The sequence below is a fragment of the Pteropus alecto genome, unplaced genomic scaffold (genome assembly GCF_000325575.1).
Source record: "Pteropus alecto unplaced genomic scaffold, ASM32557v1 scaffold920, whole genome shotgun sequence".
NCBI classification, from domain to species: Eukaryota; Metazoa; Chordata; class Mammalia; order Chiroptera; family Pteropodidae; genus Pteropus; species Pteropus alecto.
Window position 1 is genome coordinate 474,888 of NW_006429596.1, and position 20,731 is coordinate 495,618.

Below are 20,731 nucleotides of genomic sequence, written 5' to 3' on the forward strand. Positions count from 1 at the left end.
GCAGAACCCAGTCGATGCAAAGCTTCCTTCCAAGATTCCACAAAACTCAGGGGGGCTGATGGGAGCAGCTCCGGGGCGACCGTGACCCTGGTTCTCCCCGCAGCTGTACCTGGGCATCGTGCTGGCGGCCGTGGTCATCATCACTGGCTGCTTCTCCTACTACCAGGAGGCCAAGAGCTCCAAGATCATGGAGTCTTTCAAGAACATGGTTCCCCAGGTGAGGGGTGCCCAGGAAGGGGCCAGGTGGGTGGGAGCCATGCCAGGTGACCCCGGGCAGAGGGAGTCGGGGAGGTGACTCTTCTCTATCCCTCCCCCAGCAAGCCCTGGTGATCCGGGAAGGTGAGAAAATGCAGGTGAACGCTGAAGAGGTGGTGGTTGGAGACTTGGTGGAGATCAAGGGTGGAGACCGAGTCCCAGCCGACCTGCGCATCATCTCAGCCCATGGCTGCAAGGTGGGCCTGGCACCTGGGGCTCAGCTCTGCCCTGCCCGGAGTGGCCCAGGAGCTCAGCCCCTCCAGCCCCTCCTCCCCCAGGACCCAGGAATCTGGACCCCCACCCCCTCCTCCCTAAGACCCCAGGAGCCTGAGCTCCCAGCCACTTCCTCACTCAAGTCTGGGAGCTGGACCCCCACCCCCTCATCTCTCAGACCCGAGAAACCTGAGACCCCAGCCCCATCCTCCCTCAGACCCAGGAGTCCAGGCCCCTGGTCCCCTAGACCCATAGGTACCTTAGACCTTGGCAAAAAGCCCTGTGCCTTCCCCACCTTCAGTAGCCCAGCCGTGGCCTCCCAGACACCACTCACCCACTCCGGCACCCCGACTTCCCACTGTGACCTCAAGGGACACAGACTTCAGCCCCAGTCCCCTCTGGACAAATGCCCCCTGACCCCAGAGCCGGGGCTAAGCCTGCTGTCCTGTGCACCCCCTCACCCCCCAGGTAGACAACTCCTCCCTGACCGGTGAGTCAGAGCCGCAGACCCGTTCTCCTGACTGCACACATGACAACCCCTTGGAGACTCGAAATATCACCTTCTTTTCCACCAACTGTGTGGAAGGTGAGGTGGGGTGCAGTGGGGGTGCAAGGCTGGTCCAGACAGTGGGACATGCATCAGGGGCTCGGGATCCCTCTGAACCTCACTGAGCCCCGACCCCACCTCAGCCCCCGCCCCACCTCAGCCTAATCCCCTCTGGCCCCACAGGCACGGCTCGGGGCGTGGTGGTGGCCACAGGGGACCGCACTGTCATGGGCCGGATTGCCACCCTCGCCTCAGGGCTGGAGGTGGGCAAGACGCCCATCGCCATCGAGATCGAGCACTTTATCCAGCTCATCACTGGCGTGGCCGTCTTCCTGGGCGTCTCCTTCTTCATCCTCTCCCTCATTCTCGGATATACCTGGCTCGAGGCTGTCATCTTCCTCATTGGCATCATTGTGGCCAATGTCCCAGAGGGTCTGCTGGCCACCGTCACTGTAAGGCCTGGACTCCTGGGTCTGGGGGAGGAGGGGCTGGGGCCTGGACCCCTGGGTCTGGGGAGGAGGGGCCGGGGCCTGGACCCCTGGGTCTGGGGGAGGAGGGGCTGGGGCCTGGATTGCTGTGTTCTTGATAAAGGCAAGTTGGGTGCGAGGACTGAGCATCTCAGATCTTGAACGAGGAGGGCCCTGGGACTCAGAGGGCCTCATTAGCAAAACAAGCCAATAAAAATCTTGAGAAACACCGCAGGGCATAAAGGGCTAGCAATCCTATCACCTTTTAAAGTTAACTTACAAAATTAGGAAAAACCCCCTCATAGTAAAAAGTCTGAAGAATATATTAAAATACTTTAAAAATAAAATAACAGTCCACCTTCCATTGGGGCTCTCTGTACTCCTCCCTGGCAGGTGCGGGCCTATTGCAGCGTGTGTAGTAAGTTTTTGTAGGTACACAGAAGGAAAGGCACTGGCTTAGGAATACCAGTCTGCCCCTCGATTCCTTTACGTAATCTACCCTGCAAAGTGTTCTATTTTAGCACATTCAAAGCTATTCTAGGTTAAAGGCCTTCTCCTGACATATAATATACACATAAAGCATTGAACATGTGAATGTACAGCTTGAGAGTCTGGGAAAACTAAATACACCCATTCAGCTGTACCTAGCTTGAGTTTCCCAGAAGCCCCCTCAAGACCACATCCAGCCCCTGCTCCCAACCCAAGGGTAACCCCTATCCTGGTGACCCCTAAGCATAGCTTTCCTGCTCCATATCAATTGGCATAATTCAATATGAACTCTTGTTTCCGGCCCTTTTTTGTTGAATGTTATGTTTTTGAACTTCCTCCACGCATTTCTCTGCAGCGGCAGCTTGCTCTTTTTCATTGCTGTATAGTATTCCATCTTTGTTCTACAATTTGTTTATCACTTCTTCTGTTAGTGGACATTTGGGCTGTTTTCCGTTTGTGACTATTATAAATGCTGCTGCTATGAATGTTCCAGTATATATCTTTTGGGACACATTTTTCTGTTTGTCTGTACCTCTGGGTGGAATTGCTGGGTGACGGGCCACCCAGGGTTCTCCCTGGGCTGGGGCATTGGGTTGTTGGCACTCATGTTGCTGGTCCAACCCCGTCACCTGGCTCTACCTGTAACTTGCCTGCCCTTGTGCGCCCCGCAGGTGTGTCTGACACTGACCGCCAAGCGCATGGCCCGGAAAAACTGCCTCGTAAAGAATCTGGAGGCTGTGGAGACCCTGGGCTCCACATCCACCATCTGCTCGGACAAGACAGGGACCCTCACCCAGAACCGCATGACGGTCGCCCACATGTGGTTCGACAACCAGATACACGAGGCCGACACCACTGAGGACCAGTCAGGTGAGGGTGGGGCCCAGCCGGGGACCGAGGGGGCCTGGCCCCAAGGCACCCCCAACTGTGACACGTGCCTCCTGCAGGGACCTCGTTCGACAAGAGCTCGCACACCTGGGTGGCCCTGTCCCACATTGCTGGACTCTGCAATCGGGCCGTCTTCAAGGGCGGTCAAGACAATATCCCTGTGCTCAAGGTGAGTCCACCGCCCGCCTGGCCTTGGCCCTGCCCGCGCCCGACCCCACTGCTGCGCCCCGACCTGACAGCCCTCTCTCCCCAGAGGGATGTGGCCGGCGATGCCTCCGAGTCGGCCCTGCTGAAGTGCATCGAGTTGTCGTCTGGGTCCGTGAAGCTGATGCGGGAACGCAACAAGAAAGTGGCCGAGATCCCCTTCAACTCCACCAACAAGTACCAGGTACACGGGCTCCGCGCGGGAGCCGGCCCAGACTCCGCTTCCTCTACGATGCCCGGAGCGGTCAGCTCGGCCCCGCGCCCTCCTGCTTTGGGCAGGTTCCTAATGTTCCCAGAGCCTCGGTTTCCCCATCTGTAAGATGGGATCGATGGTATTCACGCGGTGGGGGGAGAATAGACCTGGGTGAGAGCAGTGTCTCTGGACCGGGGCCGGAGGCAAAGGAGAGACGAGCTTCCTGCAGCAAGGCAGGGAAACCGGCCAGAGGTCGCTTTCATTCCTCCGACGGATATCTTTTCGAGTGGCCATCGCGTGTCAGGCTCGTGTCTTAGGTGCTGGGGACACACATAGCAGTGAGTGAAAGAGTGAGGTCTCGTCTCTAGTGGAACTTACGCTCCAGTGCTAGCAGACGAGAAATGTGTCTGCCGCTGGCCGTGCCGAGGAAAGGAGCCCTGCAGGTGTCTGGGGAAATGTCCCAGGCAATGAGCACGGCATATGCAAAGGCCCCGAGGCAGGAGTGTGCTGCCATGTCGGGACAAGGGCCAGGCAGCCGGTGTGGCAGAGCAGCAGGTTAGGGAGTGCGGTGGGAGGTGAGGGCTGTGGGTGTTGGGCCAGGTCCTGTGAGGCCTCGTGGGCCATGGAGAAGGCTTGGGTGTGACTCTGAAGGGGACGTGAGCCAGGGGAAGGCTCTGAGCAAAGGAGAGAGGGGGCCTGACTCACGTTTTTAAACGGCTTCATTGAGGTATAATTTACATCCCATAGGTCACCCATTTAAAGTGCATAACTCTGGTCTACAGCCAGGCCACCCTGAACAAGCCCAATCCCGTCTGCTCTCGGAAGCTAGGCAGGATCGGGCCTGGTTAGTACTTGGATGGGAGACCACCTAGGAAGACCAGGTGCTGTAGGCGTAAAAAAATATAAATAAATAAGTGAGTGTAAGCTGACAAGTTCCTTGCAATCTGTGAGGTCAACCAAGAGTTGCCTCCCCTAAAAAAATAAAAATAAAAAAAAATAAAGTGCATCACTCCATAGTTTCAGTATATTTGCAGATATGTACACTCACAGACGCGGTTGATTTCAGAACATTTTCACCACCTCCAAAAGAAACCCCACGTTCCTTAGTTTTTGCTGCCCGCCTCCCTCACTCTCCCTCAGCCCTAAGCAGCTGTTAATCTATGTTCTGTCTCTGCGGATTTGCCTGCTCTGGACATTTCACGTAAACGGGATCGTACGGTGTATGGTCTTTTGCGTCTGGCTGCTTTCGCTCGGCACGTTTTCAGGTTTTGTTCATGTCGCAGCATGGACCCGCGCTTCACTCCTCTCTGTGGCCAGACCATATCCTATCGTGTGGATGGACCACATTTCGTTTGCACCTGCTGGCTGCCGTGAACATTCACGAACGAGTTGTCTCGTGGACATCGTTTGCGTGTCTCTTGGGTGTGAACCTGGGACTTGCTGGGTCATATGCTTAGCCTACGTCTAACGTTTTGGGGAATTTCCAGACTGTTTTCCAAAGTGGCTGCACCATTTTCCGCTGACTCACCTTTTTTCCAAGGGTCCTCTTGGCTGCCGTGGGGAGAAAATGCCATGGGGTGGGGGGGGGCCGAAATGGTGACTCCCAGTGGGGGCTGCTGCGATGTTCCATGTGAGAGGTGGTGGTGGCCGGACAGGGGCCAGATGGGGTGAGATGGGGAAAGGTCGGCCTCCGGGTGTATCTCAGAGGTGAGCCGGCCAGATTTGGTGATGGGTCGGATGTGGGATGAGAGGGTGTCGGGGGAGGTGGACGGCAGGGGGAGAGGCACCGGTCCTGATGGGAGAGTTGCAGAGGGGCAGAAATGTGAGACAGAGAGACAGAAATGAGCGGGGTGAGCAGCGGTCTCTGTGAAAGAGTCGGAGAAACAGGACGATCTTTCAGGGAGAGTGATTTGGGCAGCGCCCCCTGTCTGTCCTGGCGGCCACCGCTCCCGGCAGGCGGGGTCCTCTCCCCGGCCCAGTGCAGGCAGCTTCCAGGTCCCTGTGAGGCTCAGACATGTCCACCCTCTGCTCCGTCCACAGCTGTCCATTCACGAGACTGAGGACCCCAACGACAACCGGTACCTGCTGGTGATGAAGGGTGCCCCCGAGCGCATCCTGGACCGCTGCTCCACCATCCTGCTGCAGGGCAAGGAGCAGCCGTTGGACGAGGAGATGAAGGAGGCCTTCCAGAACGCCTACCTCGAGCTCGGTGGCCTGGGCGAGCGGGTGCTGGGTGAGCCCCATGGGCGGGCCGAGCTGGGGCGGGGGCGGGGCCAGCTCAGGGCGGGGCCCTTGGGGTAAGGAGGGGTGTGATGCTGCCCAGACCCTGCTCAGAATACGGCCTCCCAGAATGCACTGTGAATGAATGAATGAATGAATGAATGAACGAGGAGGATGCCATCTTTAGGAAATGAATGTTGGCTGACTGGCCGGCCGAATGAGAGGCGACCGCCAGGCCCCGGGTGTCCGGAGCTGTGGCGCAGGAGGCAGGGAGGCCAGAGCTGCAGCCCTCAAGCCCTGCTCCGCCCTGCCTCAGGTTTCTGCCATTACTACCTGCCCGAGGAGCAGTTCCCCAAGGGCTTTGCCTTCGACTGTGATGACGTGAACTTCACCACGGACAACCTCTGCTTCGTGGGCCTCATGTCCATGATCGACCCGCCCCGGGCAGCCGTCCCCGATGCAGTGGGCAAGTGCCGCAGCGCGGGCATCAAGGTGTGGCCTGGGGCAGCCGGGGGAGGCAGGCCAGTGCCCCAGGGGCCAGCGGGGATGCTGGACCATCCCCAAACAATGCCCGCAGGTTATCATGGTCACGGGCGATCACCCCATCACGGCAAAGGCCATTGCCAAGGGTGTGGGCATCATCTCCGAGGGCAACGAGACCGTGGAGGACATCGCCGCCCGGCTCAACATCCCTGTCGGACAGGTCAACCCCCGGTGAGCGCCACCCTCTGGCTCCGTGTTCTGCCCCACGGGGTGGCCGGTCCCCCTCCCTTCTGGGCTTCCTCTGGTGACCTAGTGCCTGGTCCTGTTCCCCCTCCACGTGGGAGGACAAGCAGCCTGGCGTAGGTCGGTATCCCAGCTTCGCTCCCGGGCTGTGTGACCTCAAACAAGTCATTCAGCCTCCCTCCGCCTCTCCCGTCTGCGGGTCAGGCCTGCCCGGCTCTCTGTCCATGAGGCATCGCGGTGCCACTCCCCACGCATCGTGACGACTCTCTGCTCCTCGCAGGGACGCCAAGGCCTGTGTGATCCACGGCACCGACCTCAAGGACTTCACCTCCGAGCAGATCGACGAGATCCTGCAGAATCACACTGAGATCGTCTTTGCCCGCACGTCCCCCCAGCAGAAGCTCATCATCGTGGAGGGCTGTCAGAGACAGGTGGGCTGGGGCCCGTGTCCCTCGGAGGAGGCAGCTGGGCCTGGACTCCTGGTCCTGGAGGAGGAGGGGCGGGGGCCGGGCCTCTGGGCATCCTCTTCACACTCCTTTCTTGCAGGGAGCTATCGTGGCCGTGACTGGAGATGGCGTGAACGACTCCCCCGCTCTGAAGAAGGCCGACATTGGGGTGGCCATGGGCATCGCCGGCTCCGACGTCTCCAAGCAGGCGGCGGACATGATTCTGCTGGATGACAACTTTGCCTCCATCGTCACGGGTGTGGAGGAGGGTGAGTGGGCAGCTGGCCCTGGGAACAGGCCAGGGCTGCAGTGGAACGCACAGAGGGGAGACTCCAGAATCCCACTGGCCCCCAGCAGGGCCCAAACTTGTCCTTTTCAGTTTCCCTCCCCGACAGGCCGGGGGCTTCCTGGGGGCAAGACTGAGCAGACGCATTTCTGGGTCTCCTTGTCGCCCAGCGCAGGGCCAGTCCGGCGGACGAGGCCGACTCGGAAGCATTTTTAAAATACTCATATGCACGGCCATGAGAACAGAGGGGCCCTCAGGCGGCCCCTCCGCAGCCTGGGGTCGGGGGCAAGGACAGGGCTCCCTGCCGAGTCCCAAAGGCCACGCTGGCATTGTCGCCCAGGCAGTGTCAGGGAAGAGGGTCGCAGGCAGCGGAAGCTGGGCGTGTGAGGCAGGGACGCTGGGAGCCCAGGCCACACAGCCCAGCACCGCCTCCTGCCAGGCCTCGATGCGGCCACAGATGGGGCTTGCTCACGTTTAATTTTATTCTAACCTTCAAAGTAATTGATGGTCATTATAGAAAACGTGGAAAAGCATGAAGAAGGAAATTGGAATCCCCCATAACCTCCCATCCAGAGATCATCACTGTTCACACTGTGGTGCATCTTCTTCCCGTTTCTCTGCCATTTGAAATGTCCCCAGTGTAGAAAAATAATGCCCGATAAAAGAGAATTCAAGCTGAGCCTAAAATGAGAAGTTAAATGTCCTTATTTCTTGTCTCCTACCTCCCAGAGGACACCATGGTTAACCCTTTCTTACCCCTGGACATCTTCTACGCATATGCAACGCACGCACTCACAGATATACGTGTTCACCCCTTCTAGACATTTGTTGGGCTCCTACCTTGTGCATCACGCAGGTGCTCAGCTGGGAGCAGAGCAGACACGGTTCCTGCCCCCCAGATGCTGAGAGAGACAGCTTTAAGTTCACAGACAAGTACATAACGACAAATTGCAATGAGTAAGAAGTTAGCAGGATGCGATGACAGATAGAAATGGGGATGATACCTAGATAGGGTGGACGAGGAGGGCCTCTGTGGAGTGACAGAAACAAAGTTTAACTTCCGGGAGGGGAGATTCCAGGTGTACCCAAAAGCAGAGAGGGCGGCCTGGTGAACCCCACTGTCAGCCAGCTCTGACAGTTACTGATCTTGATTCAACCTCCGCTCCCCACACACGCACACACACACGACACACGCCTTCAAGCACATTCAAGTCATCGGTTCATCTGTGAATATTTTAGGATAAGATACCTCTAGTTTGTGGGGAGCAGCAGGTGTGAACACCTAAGTGTCTTATTTTTACACAAAGGTGACCAAACCACCTACACCTGCATGCAGCCTGCTTTTTTTTTTTTTTTTTTAGGCAAGGCTACCCTTGGTTGACCTCACAGATTGCAAGGACCTTGTCAGTTTACAATCCTTATTTTTTACTTTTTTAAGTCTATAGTACCTGGTCTTCCTAGGTGGTCTCCCATCCAAGTACTAACCAGGCCCGACCCTGCTTAGCTTCTGAGATTAGACGGGCAGCCTGCTTCTCTGTTCCCTCTTGACGACGTATCTCGTTGCCCACGTCTCTGAGCATGTGAGGGAAGGGAGAGGGAGGGGCTGGCTGGGTTCGTCTTTAGTTTCTTTTTACTTTATACTTACTGTGCTGATTGAATTTCTGTTGGGTTATGACATACGTACAGTGAGTTGGGCAGCTGGATGACCTCTTACCCACGTACACATCCGTGCAACCGCCAGACTCTGATCAAGAGAGAGAACATTTCCAGCCCCCATTAGGGTTTTGTCAGGTCTTCTCCAGTCCATATTTCCCCTCCCAGAAATAACTGCTATCTTGACTTTTGGTGCCATAGATTAGTTTCAGATCCCACCTAAATGGAACTGTGCGCTCTGCGTGCTTTTGTGTCTGGCTTTTTTCATTTGATGTAACGTGTGTGAGATTCATCCGTGGAGCTGGGTGTGGCATAGCTCATTCCTCTTCCTTGCTGAGTGATATTCTGTTGTGGAGAGGGTCACAGTTTATTTACCCGCTCCCCCGTGGCTGGACATCGGGGTCAGTTCTGGGTTTTGCTTTTGGGATGAATGCTATGGTGAACATTCTCGCACTTGCTTCTCTTCTCGATGGCCATAAGTACTGATTTCTCCTGAGCGTAAACCTAGAAGCAGGATTACTGGGCCGGTAGGGGAGGGGATGTTTCATAGAACTGCCAAACGGTCTTCCAAAGTGGCTGTTTTAAGAACGGTGGAACGGGGTGACAGGGTTGGACGTTCGTGTGGAAACGGGGGGCAGGGGCGGTGAGGGAATGGATTAGGGAGGACGCGTGGACTCGGCAGGGAAGGGACGGGGGCATGGGGCACCTGGCGGGGGCACCGAAGGTCTGAGCCTGCCATGCCACAGGCCGCCTGATCTTCGACAACCTGAAAAAGTCCATCGCCTACACCCTGACCAGCAACATCCCCGAGATCACGCCCTTCCTGCTGTTCATCATGGCCAACATCCCGCTGCCTCTGGGCACCATCACCATCCTCTGCATCGACCTGGGCACTGACATGGTGAGGCTCAGCCACCCCCAGGGCCCCAGGAGGGCAGGGTCCCCCTTCCCCGGCTCACCTGGACTCTCCCTGCCCAGGTCCCTGCCATCTCATTGGCATACGAGGCTGCCGAGAGTGACATCATGAAGAGACAGCCCAGGAATCCACGCACTGACAAGCTGGTCAACGAGAGGCTCATCAGCATGGCCTACGGGCAGATCGGTGAGGACCTGGGGACCCCGTCTCGCTTACGGCTGGATGCCCAGGCCCTGCAGCGGCGCCTGGCCCACTGTGGGCACACAGAACCTCGTGCTGAACGAGCACAGTAGAAGCAGCCCTCAGTGCCGGAGGTTTGGAACGGAGACTTGCAGTCGGGTAGTGGTCTTCCAGGCGGGGCTGGCACAGGTGGAGGACAGGCCCGGAGGCGGGTGCACCAGAGTGGCAGCTCAGGTGGCCTGGGTCAGGTGGGATGGAGCCACCAGGTTATCCATCTGGGGACAGCCCCCAATTTGAGGCTCCTGTCCCAGAGGCCCAACTCAGGTGCTCACCACCAGGTAACGCCCTCGGGTTGCCGTCCGGAGGCCTGGGTGATGCTCCAACAAGAGGATGGAGGTGGCTTACCCTTCTCCTGGTGGGGGTCTCAGGGGCCCCCGAGGTGCACTGGGCAATCCCGAGCCTCTCCTCATCTCCCTCTCCCCTCCTCCCAGGAATGATTCAGGCTCTGGGCGGCTTCTTCTCCTACTTTGTGATCCTGGCGGAAAATGGTTTCTTGCCCAGCAACCTGGTGGGCATCCGGCTGAACTGGGATGACCGCACTGTCAACGACCTTGAGGACAGTTACGGGCAGCAGTGGGTGAGTGGGACTGGACCCCACGGCATGGCGAGGGCTCCCAGTGAGTGTGCCTGTCCACAGTAGGAGCCCCAGGCAAGCTGTCCTGCTTCCTACGATGGCCCCTCTGCTCCAGGGGCCGTATCCAGACCCTCTCTGGGCACGTAGGGCCTCCTGGCACTCTCAGCCCAGCCCGTCATGGGCCCGGTGTCCACTGGCCATGCTCCATACTACCAGGCAAGATGCTTTCGCTATTTCTTCCCCATCTGTCTGTCCCTTCAAAGTTCACTGGTGTTTGTCTCCTCTGGAGGCCCACGGGGTCCTTGACCTCCTCCCACTCTCCTCCACGCCAGGAGTGGTCCCCGGTCCCTGGCTGATGACCGAGGTCACCATTAACCTTTCTCCTTCCTTGCACATCTCCTGATTCTTCCCGTGGGGCATTTAGCCTAAGAGGGGAGACATCTCTGAGGCTCTGGGGGACTCCGTTGAGACAGAGTCCCTACTCTGCCCGGGGTGCAGACGGGAGCTCGGGGGCCGGGCTTGGGACCAGGCTGCGGCCACACTGACTGCATCCTGCACGCTGGTCATGGCTCTTGCAGACCTACGAGCAGAGGAAAGTGGTCGAGTTCACGTGCCACACGGCCTTCTTCGTGAGCATCGTGGTCGTCCAGTGGGCTGACCTGATCATCTGCAAGACGCGCAGGAACTCGGTCTTCCAGCAGGGCATGAAGTGAGGGCCGTGCGGGGCTGGCCACGTCTGCCCCTGTCCTCTGTTTCGGTTTTTGCCTCTGAGTTGATTTTCTCTCAAGTGGTCACGTCTGCGTTGGATTCTCTCGGTCTCTGTCTGTCTCTCGCGGGCGCGCGTGCGTGCATGCACGTGCGCGTGCGTGTGTGTGGTGTCACTGGGTCCCTCTCCAGCTCTGCTTTACCTTTCTACACCCTTGCCTGCCTTTGTGTCTGTCACTGTCTCTGTCTGTCTTTGTCTTTCAATGTCACCACCTCCCTGGATCTGTCTTTGCCTCTCTCTCTGTGTCTTTACCTCCGTGTGTCTCCATGTCCGTCTCTCCATCTGCCTCGGGGTGTGCTTCTGTCTCTGTGGGTGGGGGTGCTGGTCAGGTTCCCCGGGTCCAGCTCTGCCTGTGCCTCCAGGAATAAGATCCTGATCTTCGGGCTGTTCGAGGAGACGGCCCTCGCTGCCTTCCTGTCGTACTGCCCCGGCATGGACGTGGCCCTTCGCATGTACCCTCTCAAGTGAGTGCTCCTTGCCACCTCCAGTGTCCTCCGAGGAGCCTTCCCTGTGGGACAGCCTCGCAGGCCCCGCCTCTCCTGGTGTCTCTCGGGACCCTGCCTCTGTGTCCCCCACGGCAGTCCTCATTCCGATGACACCAAGCCTCCGCACCCTCTGGGACATTCTCACAGTGGGCACTCTGCAGACCCTGGCCCGCGGCCATGGCCAGGGCACCCTCCCCTGTGGGCGGAAGGGGTCGAGGGGGACCCTGGCGCGGCCTCCTGTCCTCTGGGACTCTGCCCCTTGCTCCTGATGTGGCCTCGTGCTGACGCTCTCCTGCTGTCCCATCTCTGCAGGCCCAGCTGGTGGTTCTGTGCCTTCCCCTACAGCTTCCTCATCTTCGTCTATGATGAAATCCGTAAACTTATCCTGCGCAGGAACCCGGGGGGTGAGGAGGCTGGGGCGGGGGAGGGGAGGCTGGAGGGACAGGCCAGGAGCTCGGGCGGTGGGGGGGTGGGGAAGCGCTGTGGTGACCAGCCTGATGCTAACCTCACTCTGTCCCCCGTCTCCCTTCGGGGTCTCTCTCCCTTCCCTTGCCATCTCTTCCCCCTCTTCCTGTCTCTCTGGGCCTCCTGTTTGTCTTTCCACACGTCTCTGTCCTTTGCGGTCCCTTCCTGCATCGTTCTAACTCGCTCTCTCTGTCTTTGTGCTTCTCTCCATCTGTTTCTTTCCTCCTCTGTCTCTCCAGGTTGGGTGGAGAAGGAAACCTACTACTGACCTCGACCCCACCACCTCGCCCGTCTCTTCCTTGTCCCCGAAGCCCAGGATGGCCCCCTCCAGGCCCCCCCATTTTGTATTCTGGGGAAGGGGCCCTCTCTCCCCGTGGCCCCCACCGTGGCCCTAACCCCTCAGAGGATCTCCCGCCCCCTCCCTCTCGAGACTTCCTCTGGCTGGCTTCTCTCCCTGCCCCCTGCCTCTGCCTCTCTCCTGTCTTTTCTGTGTCTCTGTTTCTCCCCCTCTCCTCATCCCGACCTCCCAGCTCCCTCCCTGGGCTCTTTTTTACTCCCCCTCAACCCCGGCTGATGCCATCTCCGGTTCTGGACAATTATCAAATATATCAGTGGGGAGAGAGAAGTGGTGTGTGTGTCGTGCTTGCTTTCTAGACCGGAGATGTGGGTGGGATGGTGGCCCTTGTGCTGGCACATGTGGCCGGGGGAGTCACACAGCACCGGGAATTTCACCTGGCACCAGCTCGGAAGTCACAGGATCTCGGGGTCATCAAGTCATGGAGTTTTAGATGCAATGAAAGTTAAAGTGAGAGCAGCTTGAATTCGCCAAGCGATGGGATTATGGGATCAGAACCGGGGAGAGGAAGGGACTCAGACTCAAGATGCTCTCATGTTGGACTTGGACCCTGCGGAGCGGTGACAGTGACGCCCGTGATGATGATAATGGTAGCGATTCATCGAGCGTCCACCCTGTGCTCTGCTCTCTTCTGCGTATCAGCTCATTTAATCCTCACAGGTGGGGGAAAAAGGGACTTGCTCAAGGTCACACAGCTGAGAGGCGACAAATCTGAGATTTGTACCTAGGCTGTCCGAGCTCTAAGTCACTGTGCTCTTTCCTCTTTTTATTGAAATAAACATTCATACCATGGCACGCACAAATCTTAAAGGCACAGCTCAACGCTTTAAACAATTACATCCACATAACCACCACCCAGATCAATACAGAACACTTCCATCGGCCCAGAAAGTTCCTCTGTGCCTCTTTCCAGTCAGCCCCCCTCCAGAAGCAACTGCTGATCTGATTTCTGTCACCATCCTTTAGTCGTGCCGGGTTTGTACAAAGGAAACCTTATGGCATGTTGTCTCGTGTGTCTGACTTCTTGTTCTCAACATGTTTGTGAGATCATCCACGTGGTCGCGTGGGTCTGTAGCCCACTCTCATTGTTACGTAGTATTTTGCTGTGTGAGTATAACATCGTTCGTTCATCCAGTCTCTCATTGATGGACATTTGGATTGTTCCCACTTTGCGAATGTTACACTGGGTGCTGCTAGGAAAAGGAACATTCTAGTAATGACACGTGTATGCCTCTCTGTTGGGTACATGCCTAGGAGTGGAACTGCTGGTCATGGGAGAGACCGTGTTTAGCTTTACTAGAAATAGCCAGACCCTTTCCAAAACTCTCACGTCATCCTGCAGTCCCACGCTGCACGAAAGTTCCCGTTGCTTCGTGTCCTCGCCAACATTCGATATCGTCAGTCTTTTGAATTTTAGCCGTTCTGGTTGGGCGGTTGTACTACTTCCCTCAAGGCAGCCTTCTTAACGCAGTCCAGAGATGAGAGTCAGAGGAGGGGCTGGGACCGGGATGCGAAGGGCTCATGAGTGTCAGTAGGTGTGTGCACATGTCCCCTGCACAGGACAATGGCTGAAGGAGGAGTGCCTGAACCTGATGTGGGGTTAGTCAGAGGGCAGGGCCATGTGTACCAGGCACTGTTCATGATGCCCAGGACTGAGCCTGGTCCTGGGAGGGGTTACGTGAGCCTGGAACTCTCCTAGGGAGGCCGCAGAAACTATTTTATTCATCGGGTACAGTGTGAGAAAGGCTCCCATAGACAAGTGGGCACTCAGAGGCCCAGAGAGGGCAGAGACTTCCTCCAAGTCACACAGCAAGGGTATAACCCACGTTTCTGATTGTCTATGCTAAGGTCTTCTTACCCTCCCAGATCTTCCTCTGAGGATCCAAGAGGCAAGAAGGAGGCCTTGGTTGGAGGGACCACGGGCCAGGGGCCATCTCCCAGTCCTTTCGGGCGCTCCCTCATCTTGCACCATACCCTAGTTCAGGGCCCACCTGCCAAAGATCCCCTCTCAGGGACCCCAACTTCCACCATCTTCTTGTGAGAGAAGCGGTCCTCCCATCCCTCACAATATCTCTGCCTCAGTGCCCTCTCTCCCATAATCGCTGTTTCCAAGGGCTCCTCTCACACACTACCCCTGGGACCAGGTCCCATCTCCCCAAATCCCCTGACTCAAAGATTCTCCCCATGCTCCGCTCAGAGAGCCCCTCCCACAGTGTCCTTGCCTCTGGACCCCAGTATCCATGGTCCATGATGTTCGACACCTCCAGGCCTTTGCCTTAATATCCTCTGCTCAGAACAAGTCCTGGTGGATTATGGAGTAAAATCACTTTCAATGAGTTCCTATAAGGAAACCCAGCAGCTCTCGTAACAAAAGTCAAACCCAAATTTCCCAAGGCTGGCCATGGGAGGAAGCAGCCGGACCTGTGCCTCCAACTCTCTGCTCCTCAAGATTCATCTTCATCTTGGGGGCTCTGTCACTGGTGACCTCTGAACTCAAGTACTGCTCTCCCATTAATGTACTCACCATCCGCCTTTTCTTTCCTGAAGCCAACCTGGACCCAAGTGAGAAACCTGAATGAGACTCTACTAAAAGTCTAGGGCTGACAAATGGGAAGGAAACAGTAATGAGCCAGTCTGATCTTCAAAGTGTGGTTCATTGCACTTCGGCTTCGGACACTGCCCCACCCCCAGGAGGCCTCTTTGCCTATCGCTCCACCAGCCCCTTGGGCAGGGGCCATCTTCCTCATCTCCCGGAAATACACCAGGCCTCAAAGCCCAAACCCAAAAGGAACGTGGGCCTTGGAAGATAAAAGTTGGGGTTCGGTGTTGCCTGGATTTCCCATGTGGGAATTCTACTCCAGCCTCAGCCAACCTTGGAAAACGAGGCCCTCAGTCCATGAAAGGGGGCCCAGGCTTCCTTACACACACATTCTTGAGGCTGTTTTGTGCACACCTTTAGAGCACCAGCCGTTTTCCCACAACTCATGCAGGGGCAGGGGCAGGGGCAGGGGTAGGGGCAAAGACTGAGAAAACCACGGCCGTGGGAACTAGGGAAAGGAAAGGCTCAGGCCTCAGACACCAGCCACTCTTTGGGACATCCATGGGGCCAGGAGCCCCTAATACTTTGCTGTTATATTTGAGAAGGCTGATCTGTAGGAATAATCATAACATTCACGATAATATAGTAGCAATAACATCCACTACCATTTATTGAGCCGTTACAAAGTATCAAGACTTAAGCACTTTACTCAGACCATGTAACTGAATCATCTAAACTGTTTAAGGGTGGTACTCACAGGATGCCCACTGTTCAGGTGAAGACAGAGGTTCAGGGAGGTGACGAGGTCAACAGCCTGGATTTTCACCTCTGACTCCAGAATTTCAGCTCTTTTAATTATAACAACCTCCTCTTTTAAAAGTTCTCACCCTTTCCCTTTTCCTACTTCTCTCTTTCCAATCGAAAGGGTGTCTCTAGGTCCCTAGTCCTAACCCATTCAACCCTGGGAGCCCAGGGTTGTGGGGGAAACTTTGCAGCAACTACGGCCCTCTCACTAGCTTCGAGGAAGGAATTTCCACGAATTCTCTACAGTCTCACTATTCAAAACATGGTCCAGGCACTAGCAGCATCAGCATTAGGAACTTGATTAAAAATACCTATGAATAGGCACCACCCCAGATCTTCTGAATCAAAATATGTAGTGTTTTATCAAGCCCTCCAGGTGTTTCTTACGCCCTCTAGAGTCTGAACGACAGCTCTAGAAGGTCCCGTTATACCCTGCACGGGAGAGAGTACACAGCACTTGTTCCTTAAGCGCTCGCATAACGCCTACTCGTGACAATCCCCCTCTCCTGACGCTACATGTTCGGCTGCTGAAACTACAACTCCCACAATGCCCACAAGCGCTCATCGTTGCTTTAAGCGACTACATTTCCCAATGCGCTTTGCGAGCCAGACCACCATCATGGCGTCCGCCGTCCCCGACATCATCAGGACTATAACTCCCACAGTGCTCAGCGGCAGAACTCCCGCCCTCAGCGGCTCCCGAACCCTGCCACGTCCACTCGGCTGGGTGGGGCCCGGCTCCCGCGGGGCGGGCAGGGTGTGGGGAGCCCGGGGCTCGTTACAGCGGTTCTACCCCTCACGACGCAGGCATGGCGGCTGAGGACCAGCAGAAGGATGCCGAGGAGGAAGGGCTGAGCGCCGCGTGAGCAAACCGGCTGTCGCTCCCCTGAGACCCGGGAGTCAGGCCCTCCGCCCCCTCCTCCCTCGGGTCCCAGGAATCCGGGCCCCCAGACCCTAGAGTCTAGGCCTCTGGACTCCTCTTCGAGGACTCTGGAGTCTGGGCCCTCAGCCCCCTCTTCCCCTGGGGTCTAGGAGTCTCGGACTCTTCCCCCCTTCCCCACCCACCGCCCCCAAAACCCCGGAGTCTGGCTCCCTGAGGCCCCCATCCAGGTCCACCGCTAGCTAACCTGGCCCCGCCCACCAGGACCCTGCTGCCGAAACTGATCCCATCCGGCGCCGGCCGTGAGTGGCTGGAGCGACGCCGCGCGACCATCCGGCCCTGGAGCACCTTCGTGGACCAGCGGCGTTTCTCGCGGCCCCGCAATCTGGGCGAGCTGTGCCAGCGCCTCGTCCGCAACGTGGAGTACTACCAGAGCAACTATGTGTTCGTGTTCCTGGGCCTCATCCTGTACTGCGTGTGAGTGCCTCTCCGCCCGACCTCGCCCCCTTCAGGTCGCACTGGTCGGCCCCGCCCTCAGCGGCCAGCCCCTCCTCTCACCTGCCAAACTCACCAAAAGGCCACGTCCCTACTGCCGCATCAGCCTAGCCAGGACGCAGTGTGACCAAATGTGACCTGAACTTGCCTGATCTCAAGGACATAACCTGTCCTCCGCTAGTGTAGGTCAGGATCCCCCTGGCTGGGTCAAACATCCTCAGCTGCCTGACCGATGCCTCTTTACCTTTCTCCAGGTTGACGTCCCCCATGCTACTGGTGGCTCTGGCCGTCTTCTTTGGTGCCTGTTACATCCTTTATTTGCGCACGTTGCAGTCCAAGTTTGTGCTCTTTGGTGAGAAATTCCCTGCCCAGATATTTCCCTGACCCCTCAAATCCTGGTCTCTTGGAACAAAAAGCTCCAGGCCCAAACCCAAGTCTGCCCAAGCCTAGATCTGCACTTGAGCCCCCAAACCCCATCCCTTAAAATCTCAGATGCACCAGATGCTCCCACCAGGTCTCAGCCACCCAAATTGTTATTCCCCAAACCTAGAGTGGAATTCCCCAGAACCCGCTCATCACCTAGTTCCTGTTCCTTAAACCTACCCCTTTCCCTCTCCTTAACCTCTGCAGAAAGCGTCAGCTGCAGGTACCCACACTGGACAGCAGGTGGCGATCTTACACTGGCCTAGATCTGTCCCCCTTCCCTGTCTTGCTTCCTGGGGTGGGACCAAAAAGATCTTGGGACTTCTCAGGGAGAGAGAAGCTGAGGCCTGCAGCTCATGTGGTCACAGACTGGTACCAAACACCATTTGAAAGGAAGAGGGGCCTGAGTCCCCACCCAAGGGAAGCTCAAGGTTTAGAGTGGGGACACAGAAGAGTTGAGATCAGATAAGCAGTAGCCCTGAGACAGACTCCTTCAGGGACCTGCAGGTTATCTACATGACAAAGGTGGGCTGGTAGAGAGGCATGGTGACCAAGCACAGGGCATGGAGGGAGCCCCTGGAGCACAGCCGTGACCTGGCTTCAGCTGCTGCTGCCCCCTGGGGCCTGTAGACCCAATCTTCCAATCCGCCAAGAGAAACCAGAAATCTGTTGTTATGTGAAATCATTTCACTTCTCTGTCATCCACAAATTCTTGGGGAACATTGTGCAGACTCAAAAAACACATCCACAGGTCAGACTTGGCCCTTGGGCCACCAGATTAAAACTCCTGGTCTGCGTGAGTGTGGGCTGAAGCTGGAGAGACCTAATCTGGGGGAGTGGGAGGCTGGGAGCTTCCTAGAGGAAGTGGGGTTGAAGGCAGAGGGTAGGGGGCTGAGGAGGGTGTATTGTATTCTGGTGGACAGTGGGGATATCGGGGAAAATGGGCAGGGCCAGGACTCTGAGGGCTTTGGCACGAGAAGTTTGAATGTTCCTGAGGCACCCAGAACTTGTGACAGCGGACCGTTGGGGGCATCTGGGGTTACTTTGGGAGCGGGGACACATGTCTGAACAGCTGCTCCAATGCCATCTGCCCCCAGGCCGAGAGGTGAGCCCTGCCCATCAGTATGCTCTAGCTGGGGCCGTCTCCTTTCCCTTCTTCTGGCTGGCTGGTGCAGGCTCGGCTGTCTTCTGGGTCCTGGGTAAGTACAGGGTCTGGTGGCGGAGGTAGGGGCCAGAAAAGGGAGCGAAGCCCTGAGCTGCCTGTTTTCCTGCAGGAGCCACCCTCGTGGTCATCAGCTCCCACGCCGCCTTGCACAAGATCGAGACCGTGGACGGGGAAGAGCTGCAGATGGAGCCGGTGTGAGGCATCTCCCAGGACCTGCCAGCCTCCCGAACCAGCTGCCCCATCTCTGCACCGCTGTCCTGCACGGCTCTGCTGCTTCGGCCAGAGGCCCCCTTCCTATCCCAGCCCAAGGAGGGACCCAGCTTTGGAAATAAAGCTGTCGTAGTTGTGTCATGCAGCACGTACTCTCCCGGGATCTTCTGTGGATCTGTGCGGGGGGATGCTGGGGAACCGCAGAGACCGAGACAGAGGGACTTCAGTGGGAGAAGACAGTAAGCAAGATGAATAACTAAAATATGGTAAGGATGGCCAACGGCAATGCACGCCAAGGAGGAGAAAAGAGTTGGGAAGGGAGACTGTGCCAGGGGTCCCCCAGGCCACCCCCATGCTCGATGATTTGCTAGGGAGACTCAGTACACAGTTGGACTCACGGCTATAGTTTACTATGAAAGGACACAGCAGAGTCACATGGGGCGAAGTCGAGACCAGGTACAAGCGTCCCAGAGTCCTCTCCCAGCAGAGTCACATCGGACGTGCTTGTTGCTTCCGGCAGTGAATTGTGATAACTGTAAAATATCTGCCAAGGAAGCTCATTAGAGTCGCAGAGCCCAGGCTTTTTGCCGGGGGTGGCCACCTAAGCACTCTATGTAGCACGGACCAAATTCCAGACTCCCAGAAGGAAAGTAGGTGTTCCACAGAAACAGTGTCATTTGCACAAATAGTGTAGACAAGTGAGCCGCTCCTATCGGGCAATGGTGGGGACCCTCCTGAAATCCGAGTTCTAAGAAGCCAGCCAGGAGCTAGCTACACAAGCAGCTAAGGACAGCAGTCTGTTCCTCCCAGAGTAAGTTCTGGAAATGAGATACAGGTTAAAGAAGGCCTCCCTGAGGTGAGGTGACATCAGTGAAGACCTGAATGGAGCTGCAGATGCTTGGGAGGGAGAATGTTCTGGGCAGAGGAAGTGGAGAGTGGGTGCAAAGGCCCAGAGACGGCAGTGTGCCCGGAGGTCGAGGGGGTCAGGAGGCCGGTGTGGCGGTGTGGCTGCAGCAGGTGAGCTGGATGAGAGTGACAGACTTGCAGGCTTCAGTGAGGGCTTTGCTTCACTCTGGGTGAGGTGAAAGGGACACGATTTGCTTTTCATTATAATGCGAAGACTCGTGGAAATGCTGACAAAAGAGTCACACCTGGTAAAGGCACATGTGACAAGTGAGGTGACGGAGAGGGCCCGAAAAGCTACTTCAGATGGGGCTGACCAGGGAGGGCTCTCTGAGGACGGGACATTTCAGTGAGCCCTGACGGACACGAGCCAGCCACAGAAAGCTGCAGGTGGCATGGCCTCCCACCTTGTGTCTCGTCACCGAAATTCACCGTTTCATTGTTCATTCAGCAAGTGTTTATCACTGAGTACGCAGCATTCTGGAATCCTGTCACAGATGGCGGCCGCTTGAAACCTGGCTGGTCCAAATTGAGACATGCTGTGAGGGTAGAGTACACACCAGATACCGAAGACTGAGTAGGAAAAGGGCGTAAAACTCCCCATGATATTTTATACTGGTTATGTGTTAGAAGGATAATGGATATACTTGTTTAAATTATTTTCTCCTTTTTTACTTTTTAAAATTTGATTAAGTAGAAAGTGTAAGGTCACATTCATGACGCGTATTCTGTTCTTACTAGACACGCTGGCTTAGGTGCCAGGGAAATGTCAGGGCTGCAAACAGACGAGGTCCTCCGGGACCTTGGGTCCAGCTGGAGGGGCGCGCCACACAACCAGCAACAGGAAACTCACACAGCGATAAGTGCACTGAAGTCAGTCAAGGGGGCTAGAGAGTGGCTGAGGAAGGTGCCGGGCTCGCTGAG

At 56.7% G+C, this 20,731-nt stretch overlaps 2 protein-coding genes and 1 pseudogene across 2 annotated transcripts in view; all 3 read left to right on the plus strand.

The window, feature by feature from the left end:
- Window positions 1–12,658, plus strand: part of ATP1A3 (ATPase Na+/K+ transporting subunit alpha 3) — a 14,418-nt gene extending 1,760 nt beyond the window's left edge. The window contains exons 4-22 of the mRNA XM_006903869.2: window positions 104–217; window positions 318–456; window positions 941–1,054; window positions 1,199–1,467; window positions 2,643–2,841; window positions 2,919–3,028; window positions 3,113–3,247; window positions 5,297–5,489; window positions 5,793–5,968; window positions 6,054–6,190; window positions 6,483–6,633; window positions 6,749–6,917; window positions 9,334–9,488; window positions 9,566–9,689; window positions 10,175–10,320; window positions 10,896–11,026; window positions 11,446–11,547; window positions 11,881–11,972; window positions 12,273–12,658. Of these exons, the coding sequence (XP_006903931.1) occupies window positions 104–217; window positions 318–456; window positions 941–1,054; window positions 1,199–1,467; window positions 2,643–2,841; window positions 2,919–3,028; window positions 3,113–3,247; window positions 5,297–5,489; window positions 5,793–5,968; window positions 6,054–6,190; window positions 6,483–6,633; window positions 6,749–6,917; window positions 9,334–9,488; window positions 9,566–9,689; window positions 10,175–10,320; window positions 10,896–11,026; window positions 11,446–11,547; window positions 11,881–11,972; window positions 12,273–12,301 (2,685 nt within the window). The 3' untranslated portion in view covers window positions 12,302–12,658. The remainder of the gene's footprint in view (window positions 1–103; window positions 218–317; window positions 457–940; window positions 1,055–1,198; window positions 1,468–2,642; window positions 2,842–2,918; window positions 3,029–3,112; window positions 3,248–5,296; window positions 5,490–5,792; window positions 5,969–6,053; window positions 6,191–6,482; window positions 6,634–6,748; window positions 6,918–9,333; window positions 9,489–9,565; window positions 9,690–10,174; window positions 10,321–10,895; window positions 11,027–11,445; window positions 11,548–11,880; window positions 11,973–12,272) is intronic.
- Window positions 4,031–4,149, plus strand: LOC112477778 (annotated as a pseudogene).
- Window positions 12,659–16,417: 3,759 nt separating the features above from the next.
- On the plus strand, window positions 16,418–19,052 carry RABAC1 (Rab acceptor 1). Its single transcript, XM_006903870.3, has 5 exons — window positions 16,418–16,593; window positions 16,876–17,088; window positions 17,361–17,458; window positions 18,627–18,728; window positions 18,804–19,052. Exons 1-5 carry the CDS (start codon window positions 16,541–16,543, stop codon window positions 18,890–18,892), a joined length of 555 nt encoding a protein of 184 aa, XP_006903932.1. The 5' UTR covers window positions 16,418–16,540; the 3' UTR covers window positions 18,893–19,052.
- Window positions 19,053–20,731: the final 1,679 nt, after the last annotated feature.